This window comes from Lepus europaeus, chromosome 4, assembly GCF_033115175.1.
Source record: "Lepus europaeus isolate LE1 chromosome 4, mLepTim1.pri, whole genome shotgun sequence".
Classification (NCBI taxonomy): Eukaryota; Metazoa; Chordata; class Mammalia; order Lagomorpha; family Leporidae; genus Lepus; species Lepus europaeus.
Genome location: NC_084830.1, coordinates 99,545,355 through 99,563,302, shown reverse-complemented (window position 1 = coordinate 99,563,302; position 17,948 = coordinate 99,545,355). Strand labels below are relative to the sequence as shown.

Below are 17,948 nucleotides of genomic sequence, written 5' to 3'. Positions count from 1 at the left end.
CTTCCATCTCCATTTCCCAACAGCCGGCTCCCAAGGCAGCGGTGTGTAGGGGGTTGGCGATACTACCGTGGCCACTCCTTGTTGCCTGTGGACGATTTGAGGACCTTTCAGAAGCCGCGTGGCAGGGAAGGCCCATGGGCACTGGATCACAGGAGGATGTGTTCTGCTGCAGACGCCCAGGCCTACCCCCGCCCTTCACGCCTCGAAGGCACCTTGCCCGGTTGGTCCCTGGCTCATTCCCCTGCCTCCAGCAGTGGTAAAGCATGACATTCCAGCAGATCTGGTTTGTAGGTGTCGGGGGCTTCATTCAGTGTCTTAGAATGGGCAGCAGTGGGAGCCAAGAGCCCGTGCCCACCACCTGGGCCGCTTAGGCTGATAGCCAGAGAATGGGAAGTGACCTCCGAAAGCAGAAGTGAGCTCAAGGTGCTCACATCTGTCTCACTGGCACACAGTCTGAGCAGCTGGCTGCGTGTGATGGGCTGAGACTGACTTGGCCACCTATTAGGAAGCAGGTGACAGCCCGACAGATGACCGGCAGGGGGCTGCCGCCCAGGGCCGGTGTCTTCGGAGCTTGCCAGCATGGCAGGGTGGGGCTGACTTGACTCCAGTTTGTTGGCCTGGGGAGGGGTCCCTGAGGAGTTAGGCCAGGGTCCTTCCCTTGGGCTCAGGTTGGGCCTGGGGTTGCCGGAGGCAGGGCTCTGGGCCTGGGAGCTGGAGCCACCTTTTGTCTCCTCCCAGGCTACGCTCCTGTCCACACATCACAGGGCTCACAGGGAATGCACTGTTGTGGTGGAGCACGTAGGGCGGACGCCCTTGTGTCCATGGGCCGCTTTAGGGAAAACTGAACTCAGTTTAACACAAGAACAGGGCTCAGAATCTTTGCTGCGAGTGCCAGGTTCACTGGCCACAGCCGCTAGAGCCTCCTCTTTCCCAGGTGGCCTGGCCTCCGTGCTGCTGCACCCCTGCTGCATGATTGCATGGGGCAGTGTGGCACTCAGCAGAACAGGTGGGCGTTGACAAGCCTCAGGGAGACTGGGTGGGGGCGAGGGGACCTCAGGGAGGATCCCCTGCAGTGGGAGATATCAGGCAGCCAACAGAGGCTGGGGTGCCTCTGGCAGGGAGAGGGTTGTGAGCACGCCTGGGCTGCCTGGCGGCCTGGAAGGCCACGTCTCCACGTGGGAGGAGTTGCTGGCAAGGCAGACAAGGTAGCAGTGGAGACCCAGGCAGGGATGTTGCCCCCAGCTGCAGTGGGGGTGTTACTGGACATGGGTGATGACGGGCAGGGGGCTGCCGCCCAGGGCCAGTGTCTTCAGAGCTTGCCAGCATGGCAGGGTGGGGCTGACTTGACTCCAGTTTGTTGGTCTGGGGAGGGGTCCCTGAGGAGTTAGGCCAGGGCCCTCCCTTGGGCTCAGGTTGGGCCTGAGGCTGCCTGGGGCAGGGCTCTGGCCTGGGAGCTGGAGCCGCCTTTTGTCTCCTCCCAGGCTACGCTCCTGTCACTGGGATGTGCCACCCTGTCCGCAGCTGCACCCTGAACCACGAGGACGGCTTCTCCTCAGCATTCGTGGTGGCCCACGAGACCGGCCACGTGTAAGTGGCCCGGCGTCCTGGCTGGCTGGGGAAGCTCAGGGCTCCCAGGGGCCACCCCTGCCCTGGCTTCCCGTCCCTCCTGGCCCTGAGAGGGACACGCCCTGAACGAGGATCCTGTGGGATACGAGGTCCTGACCTCTCAGCTCTGCACAGGGCAGGCCCCAGGTCCATGCTGTCCTGGAGGAGCAAATAAAAGAGAAGAAGCAGCTGAGGGCCCAGTGGGTGCTTGGGGCTTTGCACCATCACCCTCACACCACGGGGCAGGGTGGGCTCCAACCCCATGTCACACATGAGTCGTTCGGCCTCTGGGAGGGGCTCACCCAGGGTTGGAGAGCCGGAGGCTGGGAGCTGTGACTGCTCCAGTGTTCACACCCCAGGCTCCATTGGAGGCCTGCATCACGGGCTAGATAAGCACCAATGGGAAATCTGGAGCCGCTGGCACTGTGCCCAAACTGCTGAGTGTGGAGTCGGGGGGCTGCAGATGCCTCTGCCTCTACTGTGCCCTTCCTTGGAGGCAGGATACCGGAGGGTGTTCCCAGCTGGATGCTGTCCCACTGGAAAACCTTTGGCTTTGAGAATCTGAGCAGGTGGAAAGCTGATACCTCCCGGCTCAGGGCAGACCAGGCCAGCCAAGGTCGGGGGAGATGAGCTGCCAGGGGGGAGGAGAAGGCATGGGGTATGGGTCCAGCCAGGCTGCTTGCTCCCCACACAGGCTGGGCATGGAGCATGATGGGCAGGGCAACCGCTGTGGTGACGAGGTGCGCCTGGGTAGCATCATGGCGCCCCTGGTGCAGGCCGCCTTCCACCGCTTCCACTGGTCCCGCTGCAGCCAGCAGGAGCTCGGCCGCTACCTACAGTGAGTAGCTCCCTGGGGCCCCCAGGGGTGGGGGGGGTGAGCCCTCCACCTGGGCTGTGCGCTGGGAGGTGCAGAGAGTCCCCAGCGCACCTGAACCCAGCCTGTGCCCTTTGGGCCCTGGGTCCTCCTGCCTGAAGTGCAGAGACAGAGGGAGCTGGGTGTGGATGGCAGGTGGGCCAGGCAGCTATCCTGAGATCTGTGCGGGTCAGGTTCTGGTGTGTGATACTGAGGAAGAGAGATCCAGAAGGGAAGGCGAGGCAGCACAGCCGAGGCCGGGCTGTGCAGGTGCACAGCCCTGCTGGAGACGGTTCGCGGTGCCCATGTATTCTCCACAGCTCCTATGACTGCCTGCGGGACGACCCCTTCGCCCACGACTGGCCGGCACTGCCCCAGCTGCCGGGGCTGCACTACTCCATGAACGAGCAGTGTCGCTTCGACTTCGGCCTGGGCTACATGATGTGCACTGCGGTGAGTGTGGGAGCCTGCAGCCTGTGGCACCCCTGGGGGCCCGGGAGGAGGAGGAGCCTAGCGGGCTTCCTGGGGAGCAGGCAGGTATTGGGGATACCCACCTGGCAGGTCTAGACATGGAGCTAGGCAGGCAAGACAGTGACAGAGCTGTGACCAGGGGGGCAGCAAGTGGTGGTAGATGCCTGGTAAGGCCCTTGGGTCAGCCTTCAGACTTCCGGAGGGCTTCCTGTAGGAAGGGGGGGGGGAGAGGGAGGACTCACATGTGCAGAGGCTTGGAGGAGAGGGCATAGCACAGATGAGAACCTGTCGTGCCCCAGTCTGGGTTTAAAGACAGAGCCACCAGCAGGCGCCCTGGCCACTGTTGCCCCAGACTGACTTAATGATCATCTCTGCTGCCTTGAGGAAGTAAGCAAAGTTGTCCCATTTTACGGATGAGGGAGCTGAGGCTCAGAGAAGCTGTGAGCAGGTGGTGGACCGGGGACTGACGGAGAGGTCCGCTTCCTTCTGTGACTCTCTTTGCAGCACTGTGGGCTTGATTGGCAGGTGCTAGGAGGCTCTGGAAAGGGACGTGCTGGAGAAAAGGCTGCCAGGACAGGGAGCAGAAAGGCTGGGGGTGGTGGTGGTGGTGGTGTTACTGTGAGGTGCAGAGGACCTAGGGCGGGGCTGGCAGAGGGAGGGCTTCAGGAAGTGGAATCCTGCAGGGTGGGGCGCAGCAGGTGCCCCAGCCCTTCGAAGCCACCAGCCACTCCTGCCTGGGCCAGAGGGCTGCCCACCAACCTCCATGCTCCACAAGGTACATGGCCTCCCAGGCCAGGCAGAGATGCAGAGCTCATGGCGCCTACCAGCCCCCCAGACCTGTCGCAGGCCAGTCCTGCTGGGGCATCTGGGGTCATAGGGGACCCACGGGGCTGGGGGGTACCCCGGACAGTCCCCTAGCCGGCTGCACGCGCTCTCTTCCAGTTCCGGACCTTCGACCCCTGCAAGCAGCTGTGGTGCAGCCACCCTGACAACCCCTACTTTTGCAAGACCAAGAAGGGCCCTCCCCTGGACGGGACAATGTGTGCGCCTGGAAAGGTAAGTCAGGACCGAGGGCTCCTTGGGGGCCCCAGGGCCGAGGACAGGCACGGTGAGGCCCAGCTTGCCCAGTCAGGCACTGCAATGCCTGCAGAGGGGGCAGGGGGCCTTCTCGGGGGACCCCCGCCTCCTCCCTTCCCCCTTTTTAATTACACACAACCACATGCAGCCCGCCAGAGCAAGCCTGGTCCTCAGAGCTTCTCACTGGCTACCAAGACCCCCCACTCAGGAATCCCCTGCTCTGAGGGGCCTTTTGGATTGGCTGCCTCTGTCTCCCCTGCACACTGTGAGTGATGGTGGCCCCTGGCCTCCTGGCGCCTCAAAGCCTCAGCCTCCCCATCCCGAGACCTTGGTGTTTGTTCCTTGTCCCTTGAGGTCACGGGATGGCCACCCCAGGCCAGTTTCCCAGTCTCTGCTGACTCTGATAGGGCCAACCAGAACTCCAGGCCTTTGGTTCAGATGAAATCGCATGCCCACTCCTGGGCCAATCACTTGCTAGAGGGTTGGCATATTCAGATAAATCTTAATCAAGATCTCAGGCAAGGAGGGCTCAACCCCACTGGCCAGCAGGGGGCACTGTGGAGTGGATTCCAGTGAGTGAATCATAATGTCAGGCCTGGAAGGCCCCCAGGTACCTGGCCTGTGGTTGCTTGATGCAGGACTGGGCCAGCTGCCCAATTGTATCTGTCTGGTAGAACTTAAGAGAGAGCTTCCCTGGGCCAAGACCGTGGCAATAGCGAGTAAAGCTGCTGCCTACAGTGCCAGCATCCCATGTGGGTGCCAGTTCGAGTCCTGAGTGCTCTACTTCTAATCCAGCTCTCTGCTATGGCCTGGGAAAGCCATAAAAGGTGGCCCAAGTGTTTGGGCCCCTGCACCTTCATGGGAGACCCAGAAGCTCCTGGCTCCTGGCTTTGGATCAGCCCAGCTCCAGCCATTGCAGTCATTTGGGGAGTGAACCAGCGGATGGAAGACCTTTCTCTCTCTCTCTCTCTCTCTCTCTCTCTCTCTCTCTGTAACTCTGCCTTCAAATATATAAATACATCTTTAAACAGAGAGAGAGAGAGAGAGAGAGAGAGAGCGAGCAAGCGCGAGCTTTCCAGGCCCAGCCCTGAAGACTTTGGTTTGGAATAGGGCTAAGAATTGTTTTTTCTCTTTTAAATTATGGTAAAAATCACATTACACAAAATTCACCATTTTAGCCCCTTTAAAGTGCACAGTTCATTGGCATTTAGTTCATTCACAGAGTTGTGCAACCATCACCCCTGTCTAGTGTCGGACCTTCATCCCCAAAGGAAATCTAGTGGGTTAATTACCCCTCCTCTGCCTCTCCCTAGCCCCTGGCAACCATTAATCTGCTTTCCATCCCTATGGAGACAGAATTATTTATCTGGAATTTCATAGTCAAGGAATCATGCAATCTTCAACCTTTTGCGTCTGACTTATTTCACTGAGCTTAATTTTTTTTAAGATTTACTTATTTTAGAAGGCAGAGTCAAAGAAAAAGAGGGAGAGAGAGAGAGAGACAGGGGGAGATCTTCCATCCTCTGGTTCACTCCCCACATGGCTGCAATGGCCAGCTCCTGAGCCAGGCCAAAGCCAGGAGCCAGTAACTTCCTCCGGGTCTCCCATGTGAGTGGTAAGGGTGCAGGCACTTGGGCCATCTTCTGCTGCCTTTCCCAGGCCACTGGCAGGGAGCTGGATTGGAAGTGGAGCAGCTGGAACATGAACTGGCGCTCATATGGGATGCCGGCATCACAGGCAGTGGCTTTACCACTGTGCCACAGCTCCGGCCCCAGTATAATGTTTGTGAGGTCCATCCACTTTAGAGTTCCACCTTAGAGCGTGCGGCAGTCCTCTGTGTTTCTTTACCCTGTTGTATGGGTAGGCCATGTCCCATTGATCCCTTCGTCCTCTGCTGGGCATTTGGGCTGCCTCCCCCGTTCTCAGTGTGACTCGTGTCACTATGCATATCCGTGTGTGTGGTTCTGTGGGAAGACCCAGGAATTGTGGTTTCAAGTAAGTGGCCCACATGTAAGGTGGTTCACTGGGCTCAGTGAGGGCCCAGCTGGGGAATGAGACTGGCTGAGCTTGGCTTCTGACCCTGCCCTCCCAGTCCACCCCTGGGCAGAGGGCAGGAGGATGGAGTAGGCGGCAAGCATGCCCACCCTGGGAGCAAGAGCATGCAGGTGCATCTCTGGCCTTAACTGCAGCTGACCGCCTGCTCCCCACTCCACCCCACCCGGACCTGGAGAAGAAGGTGTGCAGATAACGGCCAGAGTGCCCCCTCATCATGGGAGCCGCTGACCGGGCCGCTCTTTCTGGTGGTGGAACCCTTTGTGCATATAGCCCTGTAAATAAAATGGCTGTTTTGGGTATTTAAAAAAAAACAGTGGTGATGAAAGGACAGAGAAGGGGCTGGCTCAGCCTCCCTTTGGTTCACAAGGAGCACCAGGGGACCAGGGAGAGGGGTGAGGGTGCCTCCTGGGGACCTATTGCAGTCCACGGCTTGCTGTGTGGCTGGCTGGTTTCAGCATCTTATTGTCTTTTTTATTATTGCAATAGAATGTTCTATCTGGCAAATGCCTTAGTCCATTTTGTGTAGGTGCAATGGAACACCACAGACTGGGTCATTTATGAAGAATAGAAACGGATTGGCTTCTGGTTCTGGAGGCCAGGAAGTCTGAGATCCGTGTGCATCCGGTGAGGATCTGCCAGCATCTGGTGAGGGCCTTCGTGCTGCGTTGTCCATGGCAGAAGGCAAAAGGGGGACCAGCTTGTCCTGCCCTAAGAAACTGCCCCCCAGGAGAAGAGCACCCCCTGACAAAGGCAGAGCCTTCATGACCTAAACACCTCATCAGGATCCCACTTCTCAGCATGGTTGGCCAGGGTTGGGGTAGCGAGTTGGTTTCCCACAGTGGGCTCCAGGGGACACATTCAAACCAGAACAGAAAGCAATCGATCGTTGATTGTGCCTTCCCTCCGCTTTCCTGCAAGAAAACACAAGGAGGGAGGGGAGTGAAGGTTCACAGGAGAAAGTCAGGCCAGGCTCGAGCAATAGCAAATCACCAGGCGGACAGGAGTGAGGGACCTGGGCCATGCCCTGCTCGGCTGTGCCCCGCCGTCTCCTCTGCCATCAGTAGTGGGCAACACGGAGCTCACCTTTGGACACAGCTGGCCCCTGGCTGGGGCTCCTCCTGCACACCTAGGCTGGACCCCCTTTTCCCATCCTACAGCTGAGTCATCACAGGCGTGTTGCCCTCGCTTGGTCTCCTGTACCCCATTCCACCCCTATTTACTCACAATTTTTTGAATCCACCAAAGGGTAAAAGTCAGTCCAGTATTCTATGCATGCAGTTGACCTGGAAAGAAGTGAAAAAAAAAATCTACAATCAGCTGCCTCCCCGCCTCTGCCCTTGACTGTTGCAGCTTCTTCCCAGTCTGCCTTGGGCTGGACGCTGAAAGGCTGGGGGTTCGGGGTGGGAGGTTGTCAGCAGCACCCTCCGGGTTCAGAGCCCTGGGCCCTGGTCAGGTGGAGCAGAGAGGTTTTGCAGGGCTGGGGTGAGAAGCAAGGGCTGGGTGCTCAGCTGGCGGGGGAGACGTCTCTCCTGTGCACTTGCCAGTGCTCTGCAGAGCGAAGTGGTCTGTGCACCTGAGCGCCTGGCCAGGGAAGCTCCTCGTCCCCTCAGTCCCCCCTCATGCCGTGTCTGGTGGTCTCCACATCCACACAGGACATGAGACTTTGCACCTTCCCACTTGGAAGCCTGTCTGGTGAGTGGCGTATTTATAGGCATTTAAACCTGGGTCTCTGAAGCGTTTTAATGCCCGAGCGTGTGAGAGATGAGAGCCGGAGACAGCTCGTGCAAGGTGATTGCACCCCCAAAACGCTCAGAGTCACCCAGGAAGCTGTGAACCAGTGTGCTGGGGTGGGGGTGGGGGTGACTTCCTGTCTTCTTTGCTTTCCTACTTCCTGCAGTGGACACGTGCTGCCTCTTTGCAGGCGGTCGGGGTCTGCCAAGCCCATGGGTGTCCTGCGTGGCTGTGCCCAGCTCCCTGTGTCCAGGCAGGGGAACCCCTGTGCCCACTGGAATGGGGGTCACATGTGGCCTTCCTTTCCTCCTGTGACCCGCAGGGCCTGCAGGCTGTGCTCTTGGCAGACAGGAAGTCACGGAAGTGCTAGGACAGCTGGCTCACTCCCTGGCTTACTCAGCCTGGGCTGCTCTTAACTAAGACACTGCACACCGGCCCTTAGGTCTGGTGCCGGCGTGATAGGTTCTGGTGAGGGCCTTTCTGCGGTTGGCAGGTGGCCATGGCTCACTACACCCGCACATGGCGGAGAGGGTGGCCATCTCCTGAACTGGGAGAACAGCAGTCCCATTCGTGAGAGCCTCCCCTCCTGTTGCCATCACAGCAGAAACCAAAGGTTCTGTTCCCCGACGGGAGCACAGCGCCTCCCTCACCTGGGCCCGCCTCCTTGCCCGTCATCAGCCCCACCTGGTGTCACCAGCTGCCAGGGCCACCAGCTAGCATCTCTGTGGGTGCTTCCTCTCCCTCCGTGGCCCAGTAAGGGCAGCTTTTGTGGGGAGAGAGAAGGTAACTGGGGCCCCAGGGCGGGCGGACATGGCCAGGATCACTGCCTTGTGCTGGGCTTGTATGTACAGCTGGGCGATAACGGAGCCCTTGACTGCTTGCCTGGAGCCCATGGGAGAATGCAGAGAGGAGTAGCCTCTGCAGCGGGCTCCGAGTGGCTCAGAGGCGGGCCTGGGAGCATTTCAGCAGGCTGTGAGGGGGTGAGGCCTTGTTGGAAAGAGCGAGGACAGAGTGGCAGCTCCCCAGCAGAGATGGATGCAAGGGCAGGGAGGTGAGGAAGGGTCTGCTTGAGGCAGGGGGCCCAGGACGGGTGCAGCTCAGGCTGGAGATGGGACACAGCCTCTCACATGGAGGTCTGGTGGCAGGAGTTTTCCAGGGAGCGTGCCCAGGGCCACGACGTCGGACAGAAATGAGGCCTGAGCCAGCCCCATGTGGAGCTCTGGAGCTGGGCAGACCCTTTGAGAGCCATTGCAGCCGAAGTGCTGGGTGTGCCCCAACGTTGGCCAGCCATTGGTTCTGTCTGTCCCCAGGAAAGGGGCCTGATGTTGGTCCGAGGGCTGGAGAGAGTCTCCCCTGGGAGTCTCGAGGAACACATTCGTGAAGGGGTCTGGGTGCTCGCCACAGAGCCCACCGCACCAGGTGTGCTTCGGGGGGAACTGAGGGCCAGCATTCTAAGCAGGGGCAGCCCAAAGGCAGGGAGGGAGAGTGGGCTTTGCTGAGAGGACGGCCCGAGCTCCTGCCCTGCAGCCGCCACCGTGGTAGGTGACACTGCAGGGGAGCAGAGGTCGGCCACACGGGGCTTTGAGGCCCCCTCATCCCCAGCAGTGGGAGCCAGCGAAGGTCATACGAGGGGAGCAGCTTCAGTGTTGGGGTGTCCCCCTTGCGTAAACCTTTCCAAGGCTCTGAGGATGGGCACAGCAAGGTGTCTCCACAGCACGTGTTGTCAGGCAGTTTGCAAACGTGACACGTTTTCAGCACAAGCAAAGGAGCTCACCACTCTTCACGCTTGTTTCCCCCTGGGGGACCTTGTCCTGTTGGCTGAGTATTTTGTAGCTTGGCCACAGAGAACTTGGATTTAGTGGTTTATGTACATGATCTTCAGTCTGCTATGTGTGTGGTTAAATTATCGTGCATGCCTGGGTATGAGAGTAGCTCCTAGAAGTCTTTGCCACCCCTCTATGGGGGAGACCCAGTTGGAGCTACAGGCTCCTGGCTTTAGCATGACCCAGCTCCAGCTGTTGAGGCCATTTGGAGAGACAGCCAGTGGTTGGAAGATCTGTCTCTCTCTATGTATATCTATCTCGATCTCTCTTTCTCCCCCTCCTCCCCTATGTATCTGTCATTCTGCCTTTCAAATAAATAAAATAAATCTTTTTTTAAAAAAAGAAAAAGAAATAACTCTGCCTTCAAAAAGTAAATTTTAACAACAAGCCCCATTTTGGATCAAACCAAGGGCAGTCGTTGGTTGGGGGGAAGAGTTGTACTTCAGAGAGGTAATGGGCAGGTTCTCGGGGCAGCCAGGGGCCGAAGGGCAGTGACGATGATGAGCGAGTTGGCCACGCATTTCACCTTCCTTCTAATTGGACGTGAAATGTTGACAGCAGCCAAGACACCGTGACATTCCTAAAGTAAGGACACTGGCAGCTTCAGGCACTGCTGCTAATCAAAGAGCGCTTGAAAGTCTGGCTCTGACCAAGAAGGCAGAAAATGCCCTGGGAGCCACGGCCAGGACAGAGCCTTGTGTCCACCCTTGCCCGTCCTAACTTCCGGTGACAGCACTGCTGGCTTATTTAAATCATAAATACTGAAGAAAAGAAAACTGCTGCCTTTGGCATGCTGGACAAGGGCTGGCAACCTACAGTCCGAAGGCCGATTCCACCCACGGCCTGTTCGTTTGCTTCAGAAATGTGCTGCCCAGGTGAGGTCCCCTGTTTCAATAGAACAGCTCTGCGATTCTCAGTGTATACAGACTTGTGCAACCACACAGCAAGCAGTCAGTTTTAGGACATAGAGAAGCCAGGCACCCACTAGCAGCCCCCTCAATCCATCTGACCCAGGCAGCCACTCGTCTGCTTTTCTGTCTTTGAGATTTTCCTACTCTGGACGTTTCATATAGGTGGAGTCATAGAACTGTGATTTCCGGTGACTGACTTCTAGTGTTATGGGCATAACGGTTGCAGGTTCGCCCATGTTGTGGCAGGTGTCAGCTCTCAGGCCTACTGACTGCCGGGTAACAGTGAATCCTAGTTGTCTGCCCACTTATTATTGGATGAACATTCCACCTGTTTCCACTTTCCAGCCATTAAGAGAAATGCTGCGTGAAGATTCTTGTGCAGATTGCTGCCCAGATTTGTCATTTTTCTCGGACAGTTCGCCAGAGGTGGGATCGCTGGGTTTGCTGTTAACTCTGTGTTTGCCACGTTGGGGAACGGGCTGGACTTTTTCCAAAAGAGCACACCTGTTTCCCGCACACACTGGCTGAGGGCTTTGCTTCCTGCCTGTTCCTCCTGGGGTGGGAAGTAGTACCTCCCTGGGGTTTTGATATGTTTTTCCTAATTTCCCACCGCATTGAACATCTTTCCATCTGCTTAATGACAGTTTTCTTGGAGGACAAATGTCTGTTCAGATTCTTTGCTTATTTCTTTTCCTAAAGATTTATTTACTTATTTTGAAAGATTTAAAGAGAGAGAGAATCTTCCATCCACTGGTTCACTTCCCAGATGCCCACATGGCCAGGGCTGGACCAGGCTGAAGCCAGGAGCCAGGAGCTTCTTCCAGGTCTCACATGTGGATGGCAAACACTTGGGCTATCCTCTTCTGCTTTTCTCAGGCCATTAGCAGGGAGCTAGATTAGAAGTGGAGTGGCCAGGACTCGAACCAGAGCCCATATGGGCTGCTGCTATTACAAGCAGCAGCCTTACCCACAATACCATGATACCAGCCTCCCTCTGCTTATTTTTAAATTGAGTCATTTATCCTTTTATTACTGAGTTGTTAGAGACCTTTATATATTTTAGTGTCTTTTATTTTAGTTTTTTAACAGATTCGATGTAGTTTATAGATATAATTCTAAGAATATAATGATATTCCCTACCACTCTCCCTTCTCCCTCCTACGCTCCTGCTCTCTCCCTTTCTTTTTTTATTTTTTAGGTTTTGAGATAACATATCTTAAATTTACATTATAGTAAAAAGGCTTAATTTCTCACCAGATGAGAAGTTTAACAAGTAAAAAGCAAAAAAGATCCTCATTTAGTGGGAATATAAGCAACGGGTATAAACAATAAGTGAAGGGGAAATGACCATTTCACCCATACACAGTATTTTTTTTTTTTTGACAGGCAGAGTGGACAGTGAGAGACAGAGAGAAAGGTCTTCCTTTGCTGTTGGTTTACCCTCCAATGGCCGCCGCAGCCAGCGCGCTGCGGCCGGCGCACCGCGCTGATCCGATGGCAGGAGCCAGGTGCTTATCCTTGGTCTCCCATGGGGTGCAGGGCCCAAGCACTTGGGCCATCCTCCATTGCACTCCCTGGCCACAGCAGAGAGCTGGCCTGGAAGAGGGGCAACCGGGACAGGATTGGTGCCCCGACCGGGACTAGAACCTGGTGTGCCTGCACCGCAAGGCAGAGGATTAGCCTAGTGAGCCGTGGCGCCGGCCTACACAGTATATTTTAAAGTAATCACAGTTAATCAAAACTATAGTAGTATAGCATTCTTTTTTTTAAGATTTATTTATTTATTTGAAAGAGTTACAGAGAGAGAGAAAACGAGAGGCAGAGAGAGAGAGAGAGAGAGGTCTTCATTCCCCAATTGGCCACAACAGCTGGAGCTGTGCCGATCTGAAGCCAAGAGCCAGCAACTTCTTCTGGGTCTCCAACGCAGGTGCAGGGACCCAAGGACCTGGGCCATCTTCCACTACTTCCCCAGGCCATAGCAGAGAGCTGGATCGGAAGTGGAGCAGCCGGGTCTCGAACTCGTGCCCACATGGGATGTCAGCGCTGCAGGCAGCTGCTTAACCCGCAACACCACAGTGCCGGCCCCTAGTGTAGCATTCTTGACTATTGGTTTGACAAAGGCATGAAACAAAGTCTGGCAAAACTATATTTGCGGCAATACTGATACACACAGGCATTTCTTTCTTCTTTTGTTTTTGTTTTAATTTTAGCTCCCACATATCAAGGGGAACAAAAGCAGTATTTGTCTTTCTCTGCCTTTTATATGGAAGAGTCCTTTATATATTCTGAATACAAATCCCTTATAGTTATCAAATATATAATTTGCAAATATTTTTTGAATTCTGTAGATAGCTTTTCACTTTCTTGATGGCATCATTTGAGGCACAAGTGTTTTTAATTTTGACGAAGGTCTTTTGAATGAGAAGTTCATCTGTGTTTACTTGTATCATGTGTGCTTTAGATGAGGTACATAAGAAACCATTTAAGAAGATTACGCCTGTGTCTTATTCTGAGTCTCAGCTGTCATATTGAAGCCGTGGTCCATTTTATGAGTCCCCCTTCGTTGTTTTGCGTGTGAACGTCCGGTCTCAGCGCTGTTTGTTGAAAGACTAATTTGTTTACCTTGAATCATCTTGACACCCTTGTCAGACATCAGCTGACCAAATGCAAAGGTTCGGTTCTGAACTCTACACCCCATTCCACTGACAGATTGAGCTGTGCTTGTATCTGAACCATACTGTCAGGAGTATGGTAGGTTTAAAAAAATTTCTTAAATTTATTTATTTGAAAGATGCAGACAGAAACAGAGAGACAGAGATCTCCCACTTACTGGCTCACTCTTCAAATGCCAGCAGCAGCTGGGACTGGGCCAGGTTGAAGCTAGGAGCCTGGAACTCAATCTGAGTCTCCCACGTGGGTGGCAGAGAACCAAGTATTTGAGCCATCAGCTACTGCCTCCTGGGGTGCACATTAGCAAGAAGCTGGAATCAGGACCAGAGCCGAAGACTCAGGCCCCCTGTGTGGGATGTGGGCCTGCTAAGCTGCACGCTGCCTCGGGGGTTTTAGAGGGAGCTTTGAAGTGGGGAAATGTGCAGTTCCCTTTCCAGTACTGTTTCATCTATTCCGGGTCCCTTGCTTTCCCAGGGGAAATTTTGGGAGCAGTTTCTCAATTTCAGCAAATCACAGATCATTGTGGGGGAGTGTTGCCATCTTAACAGTCTGAGCCATGGACAAGAAATATCTTCCCGTTTACTTAGATTTTTAATTGCTTTCAATGATATTTTGTAATTTTCTGTGGACAAGCTTTGCATTTCTTTTGATAATTTTGTTCCTAAGGGTTTTTTCTCTTTTTGATGCTATTGTAGATGGAATTTAAAAAAAAAGATTATTTATTTGAAAGGCAGAGTAAGAGAGAGAGACAGACAGACAGACAGACATATCAACTATCCACTGGTTCACTCCCCAAATGGCCACAATGGCTGGGGCTGGGCCAGACGAAAGCCAGGAGTCTGGAGCTTCATCTGGGTCTCCCATGTGGGTGGCAGGGACCCAAGCACTTAACCAACCTCCACTGCCTTCCCAAGTGCATTAGCAGGGAGCTAGAAATGAAGAAGAACAGTTGGGACTTGAACCAGCACTCCCATATGGGACGCCAGCATGGAAGGTGGCAGCTTAACTCCCTACATCACAATGCTGGCCCCTGGAACTGTTTTCAAATTCCATTTTCAAATCACGTGTTGCCAGTTTGTAGAAATGCACTTGATTTTTGTACACTGATCCTGTATCTCATGACCTTGCTGAGTTTGTCTGATAGCTCCCACGGCATTCAGTAGACTCCCTGTGATCACACGTGGCGAGGGCTCCTTTCCTCCTCTCTAGGACAAAGGTTTCTTTTTCTCACCTGATTGTCCTGGGTGGAAGTGGCACGAGGAGATGTGCTCGTCCTGTTCCTGGTTGTGGGGTGCTGTGTTCCCTCCAAAATTCACCTTGAAACTGCCCCCTTAGTGCAGCAGCATCAAGAGGTGGGAGCCAGAGGGCGCAGGTGGGGCCCCCTTTGCGCCTGGGCCTCCCTTCCACCGCGGGAGTATGTGGCGCCAGGCTCCCGGAACCCTCGTCCAGTGGCTCAAACCTGCCCATGAGCCTCTGCGCCGGGGCATCCCTTCCGCCACGGGAAGATGCGTCGGGCCACACCTGCCCATGAGCCTCCATGCCCGGGCCTTCCTCCCACCGTGGGAGGATGCGCACACCTACCCATGAGCCTCCTAGTGAATTTATCATCTGCATTATTGTGCTCTTCAACTCCAGAATTGTGTCTGCTTCTTTTTGATGATCTTTCCATAATGTTTATTTACTGGTATTTGCTGTTTGGTGAGACACTGATCTTATACGCTCCTTTCTTGTTTTAGACATGGCTTACTTTTGTTTTTAAACATACTTGTAGTAGCTGTTTTGAAGATGCTGCTGCTGCTTTTTTTTTTTTTTTTCTAAGTCCAACACCTGGACCTCCTTAAAGGTCGTTGCTATCCCAGGCTCAATTTCCTGGGTGTGAGTCCACTGTGCTGTTTCTTTTCACCTCCTGGAGTTTCCTGCTGAAAGCCGGCGTTCTGTAGGTGACACGCTGAGGCAGCTCTGCCCGTGGACTTCCGGGCCCTGCTGCTGGTTTGTTTTAGTAAGCTGGGTGGGTTGTTTCTGCAATGTTTGCTTCCCCTGCAGTATGCAGCTGTTGACCCAGCCCCTCAGGGGGCACAGCCCTGGCACACAAGCAGTCCTCGTGGCCAGGCTCCACACCCCCACCCCCACCACCACACCTCAAACCCACAGTGGGATTAGCCAGGCTTTCTTTGACCTCCCCATTAAGTTTAAGGCCTTCCTGCCTCTAGTGCTGTCACACCCAGTTGTTAAACTGATCACTGTCACCAGCTGACAGGCTGTTCCCTGTGTTAATGCCCTGAGGTTCTCCTTACTCTGTGGTAAGATCCAGGTAACTCTGGGCCCTTTGCAGGGGTAGTGTGCTGCCGTCTCTGAGGCTTCCTCGGACCCCAGGAGGAGGCTATGCCGTCTTTGCCCCTGGTTCTGTCTCCAGCTTCTAACTGGTTTTCCATTTGACTTGCTGCTGTTGGTGTCTCGGAACTAAAAGGTCTCTTAGTGCTCAATACTAAGGTCTCTATTGCTTTTCTAAAGGGACTTATTTATTCATTCATGTATTTATGTGAACGGCAGAGTATCAGAGAAAGGAGAGAGGGAGAGAGAGAGAGAGAGAGAGAGGCAGACCATCTGCTTGTGCACTCCTCAAGTGACCGCAATAGCTGGGATTGGGCCAGGCTGAAACCAGGAGCAAAGAACTCACTCCTGGTCTCCCACTTGGGGCAAAGACTCAAGCACTTGGGCCACCATCCGCCGCCTTCCCAGGCACTTTAGCAGGGAGCTGGATCTCAGAGGTAGAGCAGTTGAGACGCCAGTGTTGCAAGCGGTGGCTTTACCCGCTGTGCCACAAGGCTGAGTCCCTCTGTTGTTTTTGACTGTCTTAGTCATGAATTTCCCTGGGTTGTCTTCCAAAGCAGATCCCTTTAGAGAAGCTGTGGGGTGCTGTGTTCCGCTTCTCCCCATGAGCAGGCTACTGCGCCAAAGCACTGGTGCCGTAGTAAGGACCGTGGCTGCTTCTCCCAGGGTTGTTCCCGGCCCAGCACAGTCCTTGCTGGAAGTAGTAGTCTCTGCTCCTCTCAGAGTGCTCCCTTCAACATGGAATCTCCTCTCACACGCAGGCTAGGGGAGGGGCTATCAGGGCCACTACTCTCGGTGGGGAGGCTGGTCCTCCTGGCCACCCTTCCTGGTGTAGCCTTTCCACAGCACAGAGTTGGGAGGGAGAGAGGATCAGGTGCCATGTATTTCCTGGTGTGAAACGGTAGCCCTAGCCCAGGAGCTGGGGGCGTGGGGAGCCCCGTCTTCTTGACAGTGAAGCACCTGTTGCACTGAGCTGTGGAAGGAGTGGGAGAGGGTTGAGGCTCAGAGGCCACACTTCCCTTGCTTCCTCTCTGTCTGTTGCACTGATTTTAGGATACTTTCCATTGGCCGTAAATGGCTGCTGTTTTTTAAAGGGGAGTCTTCCCCAGCTAAACGGTCGTGTCCCTGAGGAACGGGGCCACCTTGCCTCCTTTCACTTCCGTTTCACAAGTTGCCATTCGCTGACCGCTTGTATAAATAAAGTTTTATTGGAACATGGCCCTGGCCATTCGTTCACCTATCGTCTGGAGCCTCTTTTGGGTTCAGTGGCGGTGCTGAAGAGTGTGACAGCGAGGATGAAAATAGCAGCTCTGGCTTCTTCGCTCTCTGCGGAAAACAAAAGTACAGAAACGTTGTCATTTGAAGGCAGAACTGGAGGAAAAGTCGTCAGTTAATTTAAACACACTGTTCTCTGGCCTTGGTTGTTTGTGCTTGTCGGTTTTGGGGGCAGAGGGGTTTTTATTGTCCTAAGCCAACATTCCCTTTGATCCTTAACTTTGTAGGTTTGATTTCGCAGTCCTCTGCCTCAGTGGGTCCCGGGGCTGTGTCAGTGCCTGCCCTCCCTCTGGGGGAGCATCGGTCAGATCGCAGCCGCACAGCTGGGTTCCCGCACGCCACTGTCGTTCTCCATTCATCCCCCGGGTTTGCTGTCACCGCCACCTGTCCTTTTTACTCAATGAGGTCCTTGTGTCTCTGGAGTGACAGTGGGACACGCTGGTGTCTCTGCTCACATGGGCACATGGGCGGCCTCCATCTTGCCGACAGAGTGCGGAGTGGGCTGGGGCCAAGGGGCGTGTCAGAGCCGAGGGATGGTCGGGGTGGGCACTACCTGGGCGCCTTCTGCCGCCCGAGCCCCTCCCCTTGGCCCTCAGGACAGGGAGGGCTGCCAGCGCCCAGCCAGTAACAAGACCAGGCTTTCCTCTGCAACGTGACCCCAGTGCCCTGGCTTGGGGCAGGTGTCACAGGCCTCGCGGGCTGACAGGCGGGGGTGGGGGTGTCTGAGAGCCTGCTGCCTGTGAGTGGCGGGACAAGGGCACGGTTCTGTCTTTCAGCATTGCTTTAAAGGACACTGCATCTGGCTAACGCCCGACATCCTCAAACGGGACGGCAACTGGGGCGCCTGGACTCCATTCGGCTCCTGCTCGCGCACCTGTGGCACAGGCGTGAAGTTCAGGACCCGGCAGTGTGACAACCCACAGTGAGTTGGCCCTGGTGTCACCCCAGCGACAGCTGAGGTGCCCAGAAACCCCTCAGGAGCCAGCCCCACCATGTGGGCCAGAGCAGGAAGGGCAGGCCTGCCCAGAGCTTCTCCCCTCCATACCCAGAGGGAAACTAAGACTCAGAGGAGAGGGTGCAGATCCTGCCACACGGCCTGGAAACCATCAGCCTGGGGCTGCAGTGCCCAGCCTGTGCACTGGCCTA

At 55.2% G+C, this 17,948-nt stretch overlaps 1 protein-coding gene across 3 annotated transcripts in view; it reads left to right on the top strand.

Moving 5' to 3' along the window:
• The window catches only part of ADAMTS2 (ADAM metallopeptidase with thrombospondin type 1 motif 2), a 234,129-nt gene that overhangs the window by 194,233 nt on the left and 21,948 nt on the right, over positions 1 to 17,948 (top strand). For all 3 annotated transcript variants that reach the window (XM_062188545.1, XM_062188544.1, XM_062188543.1), the window contains exons 7-11: positions 1,482 to 1,587; positions 2,300 to 2,443; positions 2,779 to 2,911; positions 3,872 to 3,985; positions 17,579 to 17,724. In XM_062188545.1, the coding sequence (XP_062044529.1) occupies positions 1,482 to 1,587; positions 2,300 to 2,443; positions 2,779 to 2,911; positions 3,872 to 3,985; positions 17,579 to 17,724 (643 nt within the window). The remainder of the gene's footprint in view (positions 1 to 1,481; positions 1,588 to 2,299; positions 2,444 to 2,778; positions 2,912 to 3,871; positions 3,986 to 17,578; positions 17,725 to 17,948) is intronic.